A 19062-nucleotide genomic window follows, 5' to 3' on the forward strand; every position below is an offset into this window, starting at 1 on the left:
TAGATTTTGAGGAACCCGAAGGAGTTGACCGTCCTCGAGGTCGCCAACGGCGGAACAGGAGTGCGTTTGAGTATATCCGTGGTCTTGGTCGTGGTTGTGCTCGTGGTCGGACTTCGTCATCTAGTCGTAGTCAATCTTCATCGTCTATGAATATGCCCCTGAGAACTGGTACGTTTTGGTTTTTTACATTGCACATTGTTTATAAGGTTACTCCTGCCTTCTTAACTGTGTTTATTTATATGGTGAATAGGAAGAAACAATGTTGATCAGTTTCCGTACAAGGACAGGATACCTGCGATCATCATGCCGTACTTGGAAGGGTGGACTGATGTAGTCGGAGATGGTAACTGCGGATTCCGGGTCGTGGCTGATGTTTTTCAAATGGGCGAAGACAACTACGGTTTGGTGCGTCAGTTGATGTACAGCGAAATTGCCTCTAACCGAAATGTTTATCGTCATGTGTACCAGGATGACTTGGATGGTGCTCTGCGGCGTATCCGGTGGGGAGGTGGACCTTGCGGCCAAAATCATTATTTTGACGCGCCCCTAGATTTGTTTGTCGTTGCAAACATTTACAAGTGCGCAGTCATGCATTTCGGCCTGGGATTGCATAGTCAAGCTTATTATCCTTGTACCATGGTTCTCCCTTGGCGTTCGCGTGAGATTGTCACCACACCGGTTAGAGAGGTAGCTATTGCGTTTCTTGGGTCGTCATACAGACATTTCATCCGACTAGACATGTCATCCGATTTTCCAGTGCCACCGATTATACCTCGGTGGTACACCATTCGCACAGCGAGCGTAGAGGGTTGGGATGCGCTATACCATGACCGGATCCACGAATGGAACACCCTAGCTGCATTTTAGTTTTTCATGTTTACATTCTTCCTATGTAATCTTATTCGTACGTTGCTCTTTTAATGAGAACATTAATTTTTTATACTGTATTGCTTACTGCATTCTATATGTTGCATGGGTAAGTTGCGCGGATCCACGAACGGTTATGTCAAAATTTAAAAACTGCAATGATAATATGTCAAAGTTGAAAGCTAAAAGAACAATCTAAAATGTTACAAACTTAAAACATAATGTCCAATTTAATAAATTAAAACGATAATATTTAAAGTGCTCTATAAATAAAATGACAAAACCATCAGTAATCCCTCCTCGACGCCGACTCCTAATGCGCAAGGGTCTGTTCCAGACTATCAACAACAGCTCTCACTGTTGCACTCATGTTGTCCTTCTCCAGAGAGAGTTTCTGTACGTCCTGCATTATCTTTCCCATCCACTGCATACAACAAAAAATAAAAGATGAAATATAATAACAACATATAAAACTTAATTAAAAACAACGATAAATATTTTATGAGACATACCGCTTCCATGGCAGTAGGCGGTGGCACATAATCATCATCGCTGTGGTCGAGATCTGCGATCAACCTCAGGTCTGAATACCGGTTGAACCATTCCATGTAGTAGTGGTCACACATGGGAGGAACCCCAGAGGGCGGCCTCTGCAACTCTGCAGTCCATAAGCGGGCCACCATCGAAAACTGGTCCCACGTCCCATTCATGATATCCGGCCATTGCACGACGTAGTCCCTCGACGATGCAGGTCGGACCGCCTTCATCGGGCATGCCGGGGGAGGAGGGACAACTTGGACAAATCCAAGCTGGCGAAGACAACGGTGGGGCATGTACGCCTCGACGATCTCACGATACTGAATGAGTCACGTGTACATGGTCCTGGGTACCCTAACACTAGCCGACCCCCAGGAAAACTAGCCTACACTGTCGGGGTCACACGCCTCTACTATGTCGCGTGGCCTGAGCTTGTTTCCGCCGCTCTTATCCGGAAACAAGGTACATCCGAGGAGTAGAAAAACATAAGCACTCAGTTGTGCGTCGTGCGTCCTACGTGCACTAGGGTACAAACACCGCTGCAACACGGATGCGATCTTCACACCGCCGTGTTCCCTAACACCAAGCGCCTCGGTGTACAATGCAGCCCTGTCCACCGCCAACAACTCCGCCAGTAAATCAGCCTGATCCGCATCAGCCACAGCACAAAGTCGTTTACCCTCAACACGAATCCCCAGAATGGCCTCGACGTCATGTAACATGATCGTCATCTCACCGAACGGAAGGTGGAAAGAGTTTGTAACCGGCAGCCATCGCTCAACGAAAGCCGTGATAAGCGTACTGTCAATCTTATCGTGCATGGTGGCAGGAACGTGATTCACCCCACTGCGCTTTAAAAAAACGCCACAACCGTGGCTATGGCGTTCAGCCCATGCGCCAGCCTACTGGTTGCGGCGTCTGCAGCTGGCGCCACCACCACTGGCTGGGCGTCCAGCCAGGGCGCCCCACCTCCGTCACGGCGGTTTTCAATTTTTTTTTTAAGAAATTGTACCTTGCCTCCTTGAGACCTCCTTCCCTCCGCCGCCGCCGCCAATTCCTTGCCTTGCTGCCTCGACATTGTCGTAGTTTGAATTTTTTTTTTAAGAGATGTTGAAAGAAGATGAGCGATGAGAGTGTGAGTGATGAGAGTGTGAGTGTTTTTTTTTTTAGGTCAAGGGCAATATTGTCAAATCAAGTGAATTTTGTGTGCTTATGTGGAGATTTGCGGGCGATGTTTAGCAATCCATTAATATATTCGAACTCAACATGAATAACATGAATTTTCAATAATATTCCAAAATTATCAAAAATTTACTTTTTTTTCAAACTAGGGTTTTAGCCATCAAAAATTAAAACAACTAATTTAATCAAAGTTTTAATGTTTTGAACATAAGGAGATTATTAATAAGGAATCATAGTCTAACAAAACCAAATTACTCAAAAATCAATCCAATTGTAATTTTAAGTAACATAATGGTTTATGTGGATTTAGGGCTCTCTAATTTAATCATCAAAAAATTATCCAAATTTTAGGAAAAATTATAACTTCAGTGTCGTAGATTAATCATAAAAATTAATCCCATAACCAACATGACATGTAATAATTAATTAAAATCCAAAAGATTTAAAATTTCTTCGTTCCAAACGAAAAACCCTTTGAAAAAATGTTTCTAGGCAGATTTTTGCTTATAATCGAGTTTAACTACAAAGTAGGTAGAGTCTGATTTAGAATGTTGTTTCACCCCAAAAATTATTAGTTTTATGTTCGATTCTTGGTTGTTCTCAAATAAGTGCATTAATTCGAAGTTTAACCAATGAAAAATCAAAAACCTAATCTAATTAGGTGCATAATCTTGATTTTAATTTAATTTTAAATCCCTTAAATAATTTTAATCAAAATAATTAAATATAAGAGTCTCGTGATACCGCTGTAGGGTTTTACGTTAATCTAATTAACGTAAGGAACATAAAACTTACGGCAATTTCATGAAATGCCACTGAGTACTTAAACAATTCACCAAATGCCATCGCGTTTTTCAAAATTCACCAAATGCCACTGAGGTTTAGTACAATATCATCATATGCCATTTCCGTTAGTTGACCGTCAGTGCCCATTAGTTGACCGTTAGTTGACCCTATAACTTGCCACGTGTCACCTTATGATTGGACCGTTTTAAAAAAAATAATTAAATATAAATTAAAAAAAAATTAAAAAAAACCAAAAACATTTAGAAAAATTAAAAATAATAATAAAAAAAAAAAGAGAAAACCCCAAACCCTAGCCACCACCCCAGCAGCCACCAGCCCTCCCCACCGTCGATTCTCCCCGACACCCTAGAAGATGCATAAGAAGAAAACCGACATGACAAATCATATTACACCCAAGAACAATCTAGCAATTTAAAACAAAGGGGAAATAAGCATCGGACAATCCAATCGCAGTCCAAACTTGATACCCATAAACAGTAATTGATGAAACGAGGGTTGTGAAAATGATTGCAAGAACCTGATACGATTGCGAAAAGTCTAGCCATAGAAAGGAGGAGAAGATTAGGATGGAGTGGATGAAAAGGTGGTGCGCCAGAATTAATTCCGTATAGCTTACTCACTCAATATGGAGCTACATATACCTTTCGGAGTTTCTAAACTTTCTTCCTCGAATTGGAACAATTGAAACTGATGTTCTAAAATAAAATTGAATTGGCAAATCGGGGTAATTTGCGACTGCAAATTGATTCTTGTTGCTGTTGGATGAGCGAAGTGTGCTGGGCAGCTTCCGGCGTTGATAATGAGGGGCGAAGTTGTTGCTTAGTGGTTGAAGGGGCTGTTGCAACTTTTGATTGTGTTAATTATTGTGATGTTGCTGATAATTAAAGTGTTGCAGGCTGAATTTGTTTTTCTGCATTTGTGGCCATTGATGCGAATGGTGCGAGATTGGTGGAGGAGATCTCGGCGGCGGTGGAAAGGAAGATGCAGGAGAAGATGGTGATGGAGATTGAGGCCATTGCTTCTTCGAGAATATTCAGATAAGGTTCTTAATTGCAACAATGATGCAGCTGGGGTATTGGGGAGAATCGATGATGGGTGGGGATTGGCAAGGCGCCGACGTGCAAGGGTTGTTCGGGCGCCGATAGTGGAGGGGGAGGAGAGAGGGTGGTTGGGCTGCTGGGGTGGTGGCTAGGGTTTGGGTTTTTTTTTTTAATTTTTTTAATTTATTTTTTTAAATATTTTTGGTTTTTTTTAATTTTTTTTATTATTTTTTTTAAATAACGGACCAATCATAAGGTGACACGTGGCAAGTGGTGGGGTCAACTAACGGGCACTGACGGTCAACTAACGGAAATGGCATATGGTGATATTGTACTAAACCTCTGTGGCATTTGGTGAATTTTGAAAAACACGATGGCATTTGGTGAATTTTTTAAATACTCAGTGGCATTTCATGAAATTGCCGTAAAACTTATCTTTGGACCCATGCATAATTTTAACAACTAACTTAAACACGAAGGAGTTGAGAATTATACTTTTGATGAATGCTTCAAACACGGAACGAGCTAAAGGACCGCAACCATAACCCTTCTAACATGATCCACCCACACGATAAAACCCGGCAGAAGATGCTAGCTAAGAACGACAGTATCAAGAATATTAGATTCTAGGTTGTCACTCTTAAATGAAGATCTCATAATCACATACTTGTGTGAAATCCTCTCAAAAGCATGGGGTATTTATAGAGGAGGATAACCCATTTAATCCCAAAATCCTAGGTGGGAAAAACCCAATTATTTTTATTTAAAAACTAAATTAATTAGCAAGCAATGAATAAGCGACTCATGGCTGCAAAACAAGGGGGTTAGGTGGGAGGACAACCCATATGCTTGGGGGGTAAGAATAGGGCAGCCCAGCCACCTCGCATAATGGGCAGCGTGCTTGGCTGCTTCCCGGTCTTAGGCAGCAAGGCTTAACTTGATGGCAGCCTTACGCCCCAAGGATTGCGCTCCCAGCTAGGCCGCCCTCGCAAGGCTTGGCATGATGTCAGCCTTACTTGCGGCATGGTCAGCTCTCGAACAGGCTAGCTAGCGCGCTAGGACTTATGTTGGCGTGCTGCTCGAATGGCGTAATAATATGTTGGGAGTTTGCGGCAGGCATCTAACCAGCCCACGCAAAAGGTTAATAGCGCACTGGGCCTTGTGAAAGTGTCATTGCTTGGCCTTCCTCTACGCGCGTGGTGCGAAAAGGCCTCATGCTAGGCGTATGAGCCTAGCACGTTAGGGAGCTTAATGTTAATCCTTGTTTAGTCAATCCCTTAGATTAACTTAACGTTTAACGCTCGGTTTCGATGCTCCAAGCTCAAAATCCAACGATTTAGTCTAAAATATATTTATAGACGTATTTAGGCCTTTCGGCTCAATCTGTCTTTAATTTCGGTTTGATTTTGCGCTTGGGTATGATCCATTAGGTTCAATCAAGCGCAAGCTGTGAGATTAATATATTAGTCTTAGTAATCACAAGCGACCTCCAGCTAGGCATTCTAATCACTTGATTTCACTAAATAATTAGCTCCGTCATTAACTCTGAATCATCTATTAGTATAATATACTTGTTTGAAGGACCATTCTTTTCACAGAAATCTTGGCAAGCCTGTGTTAAAAGAAGGCTTTAGATATGCATCCTAGCTCTCGGCAGTCGAGGTTCTCGACCATGCACCTCTCTCGGATGCAAACTTGACGTAGGGAAGGGTCGAACCACAAGGAACGGTTATGTTCAAGTGCTTTTAATTAACGCCTAAGCTAGGTCGAAGTCAAGGGTGAAGAATTGAGTAAATAAAACTAATCAACTACCAAAACAAATAATCAAACAAATGAAACACTAGGGAATAGGGATCAACATGTAATCATGACAACTGAAACAAGTTAGGAAGGTTAAGTCAATCAATGGTTGTGAAGACTAATGGAAAGAGCTATCAATTAAAATCAAAGAGCTATCACCTAATCGTCATGCTAGATCTCCAATATGAATGACAAATTAGGAGAATCACAATTTAAACCAATCAATAATTGCAAAACCTAAATTGAGTGGTAATGTCATTAGGATTTATAATGCAATCTAGCATAGTTCTCAAGGCGTAATCAAACTAAGCACATGCAAACTTCCATTAATCAATTTAATCTCAACAATCAATCAACGTAATTCTCAAATTAATCACAATCAATTAATCATAAAAGTTTTACCCAAACCCTAGCAAAACAACTACTCACTAACAATCATATAACTAGTTTGAACATAGATAACACGACTAAGCACTAAAAGAGAAAAATATAAAAGATTAAACAAAGAAAAGTTGGGAGTAATGGAAAAAACTTGAGTGATAGGATTAGCCTTCCTTTTCCCTTTACCCTTTACAACACCTTTCTTCTTAGGCATGATAGGAGTATTGAATTCAACTTTTGCACGCAGACGTTCTTTAGGTGGAACTTTCTTGTCACCTAAGCGGTCATTTATGTTAGTCTTCTCCACACCCTTAGAACTCGTGTTTCGAACCTTGTTTTTATCCTTTTGATTTTAACCAAGTAACCATTGGTTAAACTCTCTAGGCAATGGAGGAGCAAATCTATCAGAAACAACGTTCCACAAAAGTCTAGTGCACCAATAATCGTCAAACCTTTCAACATTCTTCGATACAGGATATTCATAAGATCAACTAAGATCACCAAAAGGGATGGTTTGAGCAAGACCATACTGCCTCATTACTCTAGATTGGTATTAAAAGGTCAACTTGGACAAGCTTGGGATACAACAGGAAGGTTGAGTGTTGACTCCAATCATCTTCTCGATTTTCTACCAAGGAATGACCCAATTGATGGAGAAGTCGCGAGTTTCAAAGATTCTACTCCACTCCCATCATCTCATCTTTAAGGAGAATCGCTTCCTCCATCCTTCTCACAAGGAAATTAGGAGTACTTCTCGATGTTATCAAGAGGATTGATTAGTCCAAGTCTTTCCATTAACCAAATTAGCAATAAATAGATATAAATTGCTATTACTTTACAAAATTAAATATATTTTATTTCTGTAATTAAAAGTATTGATTTTCTACCTGTAATAATACTGGTGGACCTCGAAGTGATGCTTTGGGTTCCTTTTTCAATTCATCTAACCTTAGCATTGTTTCTCCAACAATTAAATCCATTGGGTTTCTCCCAGCATTAATTTGTTCCATAACAGACGCTAATATAGCTTGACCTATGTGGATACTACCACTAGTAAGCAAAAATTGGCTAAACATACAGAAAAGAAAAGACCTTCTTTTATATATGTGAAAAGAATTAGACTTAGGTCTATTAAATGAAAAAGATACAAATTTTCTTAAATCAACTTCTTTTCCATGTATTATAGATTTTTAATCGGTTTCCCTAAGATTATAAAAATGCTCAAAATCTTTATAGTAATATTCACACATTGTGGGGATTACTGCAAGATCTAAAGAGGGAAAACCAAAAATAGCACCAAATTCTTCCGACAGGGAGCTAATTTCTTCATTACCTAGTCTAAACTAGTAAATGTTGGGATCCCAATATTCTATGGCAGTATGAAGGATATCACTATCAAGATCTACCCCTTTTATGCCCTATAAACCACGCATGTTGAGAAAATCAAGCTCTTTCATCTCACTAGTGGTCAAAAACCGACACCACTCACGGGTGATCTCACATAAACTTCTAGACATGACTACTAAACTATGAAAACTGGAAGAGTTTAGAAAGCTAATGACTCGAATTATGCAGAATATGGCATATTTGAGGGCTTTTTATAAGAAAAATTGAAGCAGAAATCAAGTTTCATTCGAACTGGAATTTCCAAGATCCATTGCGCCGCGGAAAAGCCATCACGCCGTGATAAGTCTGTCGTGTCGCGATGAAATCTGGCAACTGCGATATGGCATATTTGTACTTTGATTTTTCCGGATTTTGCCCAATTCTTTTCACCTTTTCTCACCTTATCCACATAAAATTCACCTATTCCTATGATAACCCAACCTTTTGATTTAATCCTATATGATTTGGGAATTTCTTTTTAAGGAATCTCAAGTTAATTAATTTTAAACTTATTTTTGCTTCATGTTTTCTTTTTTCATTTTTGTTTTTGGGGGAGAAAGTCGGATACCCTCCAAAGATAATAAGAATGACGGAATTTCTGCGCAAAATTTATCACAAATTCACACACGCACATGCACATAAATAGTTGTAAGAAATTAAAAAATAAAATAAAGATAAAGACTAAAAAGATAAAGTTTAGTAGATAAATAAGTCTAATATTTGCATAAAATTCGATAAAATATATAAACAAAGTCCAACATAGTCCAAAAGAAAATAATGTAGAAATAGTTACGGCGCTGGAGGACACGGATCTCGAGGAATGCCCATCGCGTCATAAAAACTGCAGACCATGGGGTCAACCCCTTACCAGAATCAGCAGCACCGGTCGTGGGGATCATGATCGTAGGACTAGTCCATTGAGTGCCCCCATGAGGTCAGTACTTAAAACTCCCACCACCAAAGGGGGTAGACACAAGCTGTTGCGACGACGAGCCAACCCTGTATGTCCCACTACCGAATGGACTAGCTGCAAACCCGTCTAGGACCACGTGAGGTCGTACCACTAGAGTACCAAAACCAGGTGGAATCATATATGACAACGAAGAACTGTCACCATCATCAGTCGCCACCTGGTCAGGCACCTCCAACCTGCCTGGGAACTCTAAAGAGGTACGCCGACACCTCGCTCCTGCCTCTCTCGAGCCCTCTGGCCTAGAACGAGTACGTGACCAAGAGCCAGGGAGAAACAAAAATAAAAAGATACAAGTCAGTCATCAACAGAACAAAAAACAAATAAAAAGCAAAATGCATAACAACATACCGGTGTAACATCCCCCGTACATCAACATGACGCCCGGTGACTCCACCTCGCTAGCTGGTAACGACAAGCATCGAGGGCGGCTTCCATATACGTCATCACCTCGCGAGAGAACTGCAAAAATCAGATAAGATGATATATGCACCGAACAAAAAAAAGAAATGAAAACTCACCTAGGTCTGAGAATGAGGGATAGACCGCTCCACCAATCGCCATTCCTCGGGGCTGGAGGGATCGTCTCCTCAATAAGTCCATGAATCCCCTGGTACTTAATAGACATGCGCAAGGGCTTAAACTCCTCAGGCTCCTCCGATGCCTATTAAAAAATCCAATAGTTAAACACTATTGGGGGCAACAGAAAAATGAAATGACTGGATAAAAATTCACAAACCTTCTCTTCACGGTAAGGTGGGCGAGCTAGACGAGGAAGTAGCACCTCTGTATAAGAACGGTTGGTGTAAATATGTCTCCGCCAGTCCTCGCCTATAATGTCATCAGCAGCGTGCACCTGTAGCCTCTCATAACTCGTCATCTGAGCAGGAGGATCAGTAGGAACCACAGGAACGGCCAAGGAGTATGGGATGACCACTCTCTTGCCTAGCTACCATACTACGTCATAGGTACCCTAAAAGAAACGCCTCTCAGTCGTGTACTAAAAGGCCAGTCTGAAATCACCCCAGTCAGCCCATGGACGATATTGGACATCAGGGAGCTGCAATTAAAGGAATAAGTCACGAACTCGTAATGAAACCTAGAGAAATATATAGAAACAAGGAAAAGTCCTTACGTTAAGAATAGCAGCCTTGACAACAGCTGCGGAAGTAATACCAGTATGGCGGTCCCGTCATCTGGCAGCAATCGTGAGCCCTCTAGCTTGAGGCCTTTCCAAAGCCAGTGAAGGGAAGTACTCGTAAAGTCAAACCTGCGAAAAGTAAAAAATCAGAGAACCTATAAAAGGTAGAGACATGACTTGAAATCATTACATTAGAGGAGGATATACCTCTACGACCTTCCAAAGGCCAGAAACAGCAATCTTTGTCCTGCAAAGTCGCTAGCAACATGCCGACAGCAGTCCCAGAAGTAGATCAACATACCCAATGCTGGCCCAGTCATACGTGCTAACCTACTGAAGGTTGCGCAACGCAGGAAGGTAACGCAGCAAAGCACGGCTCCCCCTATTAGGAGAAAAAGTCCCCAATAGAAAAAGAAGAACAAAAATACGAACCCGCTGCTCCAGGGTCGTCGCATCATCATCAAAAGCCTCGGCCAGCAGTAGAGTACGAATCGTCCTCATGCTCGAGGCTTTATTCCTAGCCTCATCAGCAGCCCTATGAGCAACAGGACCCAACAGCTCTGCGGTCTCAGGAGAGGCCAGACTGTACAGCTCATCTCCAGGAAGTGGAGCTGACCGAAACTTGAATCCGCTAATAATAAAGAATTCGAGCGGGGTTATAGCAATCTCACCCCATGGAAAATGAAATGTGTTCGTAGTGTCCCAAAAGAAATCCACGACACCCCGAACGATGAAACGACTTTCCCAAAAATACTGGAAGGCCGCAGCAACTCGAAAAAGGGGAGTTAACCCGCAAGACTCCTATTGAATCCTCACCGCTTCGTTCCCGGCGATGTGTTGACGGTAGATGGACAAAATGGTATCATTGCCCGAACTGTGGCAACGACCATGCTCCTTATTAAATCCCAGCAAAACGCACTTAGATATGTGGTAGACCAGCTAAAAAGCCAGGGCGTGCTCATCCCACTAAGGGAGAGACCACGTCCGGCTAGTAGAAGCGCCGTCTCCATCCCCTATAGGCTAACCAGAACCTCAACGTCGATCCATACTACTTATTGTTGACATAAAAACAGTAAATTAAAAGTTTCTATAGTATCTAAGTTTGCCTAGCCACATGATACTATGTTCGTCAAAATAGAGTACAAAACTACAAAAACAAAGCATGATTTTGATTCACACAACAATGAAAATTTTGAGCACCAAAAATATTTCCTGCAAGTTCATGACAAATATTGCAACAAATTAAACACAAAGAGAAGCAAAATTATGAAGAACAAGTCACATTGTACACACGAACCTAAAGTGTTCAACAATGGCAAAATGCTCGATTCTTCACCGAATCAAGCGATGCTAGTCTCAAATTACTCACAAAGCAATATATAAACACATAATAGCAATTTCATGACAAGAATTTCGAAAAAAATTGAACATATAGGAAGATTCATATCAGATTTTCCGAAAAAAACCGAAATAAACACTCCAAATTCACCCAAAATGAGAAGAGTTTGAGCAAAACTTACATAGACGGTAAACTAGAGTGAAAATTCGATGATTTGAAAAAAATTTGAGTTGATTTAGTTGAGAAATGGCCAAGAACAAAATATTTGACGTTTCGCGGCGAAACGAGCAAAAAACAAGCAACCGGAAAAATGAGGAAGAAGAAGAGTTTAAATTCAGAAAAATGCGAATTCATCGTGGCGCGAAAGATCCCTCACGGCGCGATAGACTTGTCGCCGTGCAATGGTTCTGATTTCGCCTGCGTCAGCATTTGAGGGTCCTAGAAATTGATTTTGTGGTCCATATTTATCCATTTCAATATTCTAAGCATTCGAGCCTCATGATGAGCAATTGATTAGCACCTGATTAGTAGTCGGCCCGATTACGATTCTGATTGATGATCAGCCTGATAACGATCACTTTATTGATAGAGCTCACCTAAACATTGGCAAAGCACATTTAATAGGCGCCTAAGATTAGCTAAGCACGTACACCTAAGCATTGGTGGAAAACATTGATCGAACAATAATTGAGCATAATTACAAAGAATTCCTAAGATTGAGAGATTTCTACGGAAATCAATTTTAAGCTTGGAAAAATCTTGACATGAGGTTTTTACGGTAGGTTTCCCAAAGTTTGAAAGGCTATCACTTCCAAGGTGTGAAGATGAGAAGATTTGAGAAGACGACTTGAGATCAGGTAGTTTTCGATGGCTTTCTCTAAGATTGAGAAGGTTATCATTTGATTTGAGAAGACGATTCGTGATGAAGCAGTCTTCGATAGCTTTCGCTATGATTGTGGAGGTTATCGTTTGATTTGATAAGCCGGTTCATGATGAAGCGGCCTTCGATAGCTTTCGCTATGATTGTGGAGGTTATCACCTGATTTAAGAAGATGGCTTGTGATGTAGTGGTCTTCGACGACTTTTGCTCTGATTGTGGAGGTCACCACCTGATTTGAGAAGATGGCTCATGATGTAGCAGTCTTTGACGACTTTCGCTATGATTGTGGAGGTTGTCACCCTATTTGAGAAGATAGCTCGTGATGTAGCGATCTTCGACAACATTCTCTAAGATTGAGGAAGTTGTCACTTGATTTGAGAAGAAGGTGCGAGATGCGCCGATCTTAGACAACGTTCACTAAGATTATGGAGGTTGTCAAACAGAATAGATTTGATCCGACGAGATGTCACCCAGAGGCGTGTACCTAACGGTGCAAGATACACGTTTCTAACTCCTTTATTTGTAGAACTGACATTTTCTACATGTATCGACGTAAAAAAGAGTGATTTAGGATCGCAGAACGTTTTGAATCATTCTCCGTCCCTATTGACTTACTTTGACTTTTATTTTCGAAACTTACATTTCTCCAAACTCACTCAAAGTGGGGGCTTGTGTAGACACCTAATTGTGTCTCCCCAAAAACTAAGCTCAGTGATGAGTAAAAAATCTTTCACGTCTTTGATTATCGAGTTAGGTGAAGAGTTAAAAAGTCTCGTGAATTTCTCTAAGCCTTGACCATTCCTAACCTTTCCTAAAATATTTTAATTCAAAATCATTTATTTCGTGTCCTTAAAATCATTCATTTCGTGTCCAAACCTTAAAAACGTCCAGACTAGTTTATTTTAGTCCATAATCTTGGTCTAATTATTGTGTAGTTGGATGGGGCTTGAAAATAGCTTTTCAACGATATATTATAAGCCCAAATCCGACTTATAACGAAGAAGTTATGACCAAAATACTAAACCAAACCCGAACCTAGCCTTACCTTCGACCTAATGACCATGTGGAGGGTCCGTTAACTTTAACCTCATTCCTAATCTAATTAGGATTTATTACAAGCCTCTAGAATCTTCTAGAAGGTTGTTTTCGATCCTAAATTCCTCAGGATTTATTGTTATTTTCAAGAATCCTCTAGAAGGTTCTAATTTATCCTGTTTTCGAAAAGATAAGATTTAAGAATTTTACTTTGGGTAAAACGTTTGTTTTTTAATGATTTTAATCCGGTGAACTAGAATAGATACGGAAATTTGATTAACCCAATTCCATTGGAAGTCGGATTTCGTACGAATTCAATCTTTTTGAAAACCATCGCTGAACGAAAGCACCATCGTGCCGTAATAGGGCTGTCGCGCCGCGATGGATTCTGTTTTACTTTGGTTTGATTTCTGACTCTTTTCTGATCCTTTGACCCTCTTTTTCCTTATAAATAGAGATCGTTTCACCCCATTTTCATTCACCAACAATCATCATCTAATCCTCTCTTTAAGCTAAAGCTTATTTTCTCTCTCTCTCTCTCTTTCTTTCTAGCCTTAGCCTAAATACATCCCAATACCTTCTTGATATCAAACATCATACCTCCTTCACGAGCCTTAAATACTCCAAGCCAACCTCGTAGTTGCCTTCGACCTTAACGTGAAAGGTTGATAATTCAGAGGGTTTGGTCCCCAATCTATATTTCAATTCTTGTTTCATTTATTTGTTTGATTTAATCTTTCTTGAAGTTACTAACGTGTGTATTGTTTTGATAGAAAGAGGTACGAGGCATCAAAGTGAGTAATTTGATCTCCCTAGTATTTATTCTTTTGATATAGAAATCATGTTTAGGATATTATATTAATTCCTAGTATCATGTTAGGATGTTTATTTTGATTTCTAGTATTATGTTAGGATGTTAATTTTAATTCCTAATATCATGTTTCTAGTATCATGTTTAGGCTAATGCTTTGATTATAATTTTTATAAGTGACATGCTAGGGTTTGTTATTAATCTGTTTAGTATCATGCCTAGGATCTTGATAATCATATGTTGATGATGTTTTACTTATGATGATGATTGTTGTGTCAATAATAATTATACATTACTTGATTATTCATGATTTATTGTTATTGCTTGATCACGGCCTTTCTTGCAGGTTTAAAGGGAATTTGTACTTGAAATCACGCTTAATAAGATAGTTGATAATTTTTATTTTAGGCTTAATATGATTTTAATTCATTATTTTAGGCTTAATATGATTTTAATTCATGATTTTAGGCTTAATTATAATCTTATATTTATTTGTGCATTAATAATCAAGCAATATAGATTAAACATGTTTAGAATTAATTTATTGTATGTATGTTAATCGGAAAGCGCACATGAATATCATAAGAATTAAATAGAGGCCAATTTAGGATGGGTTCAATCTCTTTTAGGTTGGATTCGTACCATCATCCCCAAATATCCAGCCATGGTTCCGGACCGCTATAGAGTTAGCGATCTCCGTGATCGTGAATGGGGTATAATCTTCACACCCATGAACGGTTTACAAGTTCCTAAAACTTGTTGGCGACTCTTTTATCTCTAGCTTCCTTCCCTTTGGATGCCACCATGCTTAAAGGCATGATCACAGTGGGGCTCAATCTTGAGTTTGAAAATTTTCCTATAGTTATGTTCAAGTGCTTTCAATTATTGCCTAAGCTAGGTCGAACTCAAGGATGAAGAATAGAGTAACTAAAACTAATCAACTACCAAAACAATTAATCAAACAAATGAACCACTAGGGAATAGGGATCAACATGTAATCATGACAATTGTAACAAGTTGGGAAGGTTAATTCAATCAATGGTTGTGAAGACTAATGGTAAGAGCTATCAATTGGAATCAAAGAGCTATCACCTAATCATCAAGCTAGGTCTCCACTATGAATGACAAACTAGGAGAATCACAATTTAAACCAATCAATAATTGCAAATCCTAAATCGAGTGGTCATGTCATTAGGATCTACAATGCAATCTAGCATAGTTCTCTAGGCCTAATCAAACCAAGCACATGCAAACTTCCATCAATCAATTTAATCTCAACAATCAATCAACGTAATTCCCAAATTAATCACAATCAATCAATCATACAAGTCCTACCCAAACCCTAGCAAACACAACTAATCAATAACAATCATCATCAAAAATCAAAGCAAGTAAATGAAATCAAGATTCAATCAAACATAAACTACAACTAATCTAAACAAGAATCAAGCAACAAAACTAAATCAAACAAACATGAAATTAAAGAAAACAATAAGATGAGATAGAGTAAAAAATGCTCATTGATAATTGATAAGATCTTCAATACAGTTGTCACCGTTACATTCTCAATCTCTCAAATCACCATTGAAATCCCTCATTTTCTCTCTCTAAAACTACTCCTAAAACTTAGCCTAATCTAAAGAGAAAAGCTCTCAACTTAAACTGAAATATGAGGAAGAAAATATGTGTAAACTTATTACAAAGGGTCTTAAAGTATTTATAAGAGGCGGGAAAACGAGCTCGAAACGGATCCGAAAGTAGGGATGCGCGCCCTCTCTGCATCCATCACGTTCGCGATAAAATGGTTATGGAACGACCCTCGATGGCGCGCCCGCGGAGCTGGAGGAGCTCGCCCGCACTCCTTGGATTAGGACACTTCTTCGATGCGTGCGTGATGTGAATGGTGCGCCATTCATGATAGTCACTAAGCACGATAGATTCAAATGGAGCTTGTAGTGGGTTCTACACCATCGTTTACGAGAGCACAAGAGCTAGAACTTGGAGCATGTCATTTTCTTACTTCTTGAGATTTTCCAACACTATAAGCCTGCACTAAAGGCATCTTACAACTTGGTAAGCCACCAATATCAAGACCTGAGCCTCATATGATACCTACAACCATGAAAATAGCACAAATAAAGGAGAAAATACGAAAATAACCACAAAGTGAACGAAAACACAAAATAAGCAAGAATGAAGAAACTAATGAACAAATGAATAAAACTAAGCATTTATTAGGAAAGAAAGATATGAAAATAAGGTAAAAACAACCTAAAATACTACCATATGAGTTCCACAAATGACACTCATCAAACCCTTCGGACGAAATGGACTAAGCTGGGCAGACTCGCGAGCAGAACCTATGCAACCCTTCAGCATAGCATTCATACCCTCGGTGAAGCCCAACCCACGGTCGGTTAGTAAACACACCATAGGACGCACATTAGGGCCCTTGGCTAACTATCCACCTTTCGGACTACCAGCTCCCAATAGTCCTCTCAGCACAACTTTACTTGAAAAGTAAAAAGTGAGATGGAAAATAAGCCCTCGGCGTAGCACATGGTCATCAAGGCCCTCGGTAACCATCCCGGTTCAGTAGAACCTCCCTTGGCATTAAACAATGAACAAAAAAAAAAATAAAAAAAAAAAAAAACCAAATTGGTGTGAAGGAAAGTGCCGATGGATCTAGCCGAGCATCTTGAGTCATCCAAACAATGGTACAAGGAGAGGGAAAATTGTTTAAATAATTTCAAGAAAAAGTGAGAGAACATTCTCTCGGCTAAGAAACCCTCTCGGCCCACATAGCTAGGCTTTTAGCCATAGCCAGCATAACCCCTGGCATCGCGCAACAAGTAGGGCTCTCGGACATCCCTATACATGAGGAAACACAAGTTTGGCTAGGAATGATCACTACCTCGTAGATCGAGCACCACTCTCGGCATCACACTTGCTTAGCCCTCGGCACCATTTGTCACACTCCCTGGCCTCCTCTCTACCAAGCATACCTCTTGGCACATTTTAGCTTACCAGTTGGGATTCAAGAAGAAAAAGGAAAAAATGTGTCGGCTCTACTTGGTACTGGACCCCTTAGATTCCCAACATTCAATTATTAAAGAAAATTAGGCATATCCTATCTTTCGCATCAGCACTGCTCACCTCTCAGCTCGCACGGCAGGGCATTCTACTAGGTAAAGGTGGCTGCCTTGAGCTCCGTGCGTCCGGATCTTGAACCTGTGCGCCCGTGCATGGTTGTTGCACACCCGCACTCAGCCCGCGCATGAGGCGCACTAACTTCCTACCTCGATTTTGTGATTTTATGCTCCAAGCCTTACGCGCCCACACCGTGGCCCTATGCGCCCGCACATAGCCTACGCTACACCTACGCTAGGTTCATGCCTCGATTTTGCATTAGTTTTGCTCGCCCGCGCTCAACAATTGCACGACCGTGCACTTGGCTTCCTCTTCAAGGCCTCTTTCTTGAGCTTCCTTAAGCTTGTTCTTTGCAATAATGCTTGCCTTCGAACACCTATACACAAACACTAAGGGATCGAAAGAAATAGGGTAAGGGTAATGGTACGAACATAAAACCAAAGCAACCACTCAAGCATATACGCAGTTTAGAACAAAATAACACTAAAACGACCTAAAATAAGCTAAAACAAAGCATAGACACTACCCTAGGACCCGATATGACCTGTAAATAATCAAAAACTTTACTTAACCTAAGGGTCCCGGCCCAGAATCGACTCCTCCCGTCATTGTAAATCATTAACACATGGCTGACGATACACATTTCACTTGTTTTATTTGAATCATGAAGTTACATTAGATTAGGAAATTAATAAAAATCACATAGCATTACTAAACTCCAATTTGTTTGGTACGTTAATCGAATTAGTTTGTATCTCCCAAAAAAAAAAAAAAAAAAAAAAAAAAAAAAAAAGATTAGGTCGAAAGCAATACAAAAATTAAAAGGTAAAAAGTGAAATGCTAAATGGTCTGCCACTCTATTGATAAAAGATTATAGGACTAGCTATACACCACCATAATTCCACCATAACAATAAATGAATTAATAATAGAGGTCGTTAATCATGCACAGAAACGAAGGAAATCCGAAGAAAAGTAGAAAAAGGCGCCGTCCACCGTCAAATATTATTGTCAAAATCCAAGAAACAAATTGCATTGCCAACGGTGTTAATTAATGAATTATTATGAAAGAAACAACTAATAAGAGATCTTGATTTTAATCAAATACCTTTTGTCTTTACTCTTTTGTTTGTTTTTCCTTTTATAAAGTTTTGAATTTTGATTAACTAACTAATCAATTCCTATTAAACTTAAATTATATGCTTGTAATTAATAAGAAAATCATCTCTGTCTAAAATTAAATTATACGCTTGTAAATAAGAAAAGCAAATGTGATAAAAGAAACGTTTGATCTAATTTAGACGGAGGAAGTACTTCGTAATACACAAGGTAACTAGGTTCATTAACGATTTTGTCATATTCATCGATCTCAACATTATTTTCAAGGTGGTAGAGCTCATAGGTTTTTAGCTTTTTAAAAAGTAATTTTTTTAAAAAATAAAATATACTATAGAAATATGACTATCATATTATTTTAATGATAAAAATATGATTGACTCATTTTTTCACATTATAAAATGGACATAATTAGTGTCCTATTATCTACAATGCAAATATAATTTTTGAAAATTATAATCAAACATAAAATAATTATTTTTTGAGAAACTATAAAATAATAATAAAAATTACATAAATGAAACTAAAATTTTGGTAAATAAAAAGATGTTTTTTTTACGGGATAAATAAAAAAGATGTTGATAATACTATTTTATACCAAAATAAAATAATATAAATTAT

At 39.3% G+C, this 19062-nt stretch overlaps 1 protein-coding gene across 1 annotated transcript; it reads right to left on the reverse strand.

The window, feature by feature from the left end:
- Positions 1-1150: 1150 nt before the first annotated feature.
- On the reverse strand, positions 1151-1579 carry LOC110686315. The gene is made up of 2 exons (XM_021862908.1): positions 1380-1579; positions 1151-1291 (listed from the first exon to the last, which is right to left on the reverse strand). Exons 1-2 carry the CDS (start codon positions 1575-1577, stop codon positions 1181-1183), a joined length of 309 nt encoding a protein of 102 aa, XP_021718600.1. The 5' UTR covers positions 1578-1579; the 3' UTR covers positions 1151-1180.
- Between the last annotated feature and the right edge of the window lie 17483 nt (positions 1580-19062).

This window comes from Chenopodium quinoa, unplaced genomic scaffold, assembly GCF_001683475.1.
Source record: "Chenopodium quinoa cultivar QQ74 unplaced genomic scaffold, ASM168347v1, whole genome shotgun sequence".
Lineage (NCBI taxonomy): Eukaryota > Viridiplantae > Streptophyta > Magnoliopsida > Caryophyllales > Amaranthaceae > Chenopodium > Chenopodium quinoa.

Excerpts from the sequence above, each read along its gene's own strand:
- LOC110686315 (XM_021862908.1), bottom strand. The coding sequence starts at position 1,577 with ATGAATGGGACGTGGGACCAGTTTTCGATGGTGGCCCGCTTATGGACT. Across the intron at positions 1,292-1,379 it reads CGCCTACTGCCATGGAAGCG|TGGATGGGAAAGATAATGCA; the intron begins GTATGTCTCATA and ends TGTTGTATGCAG.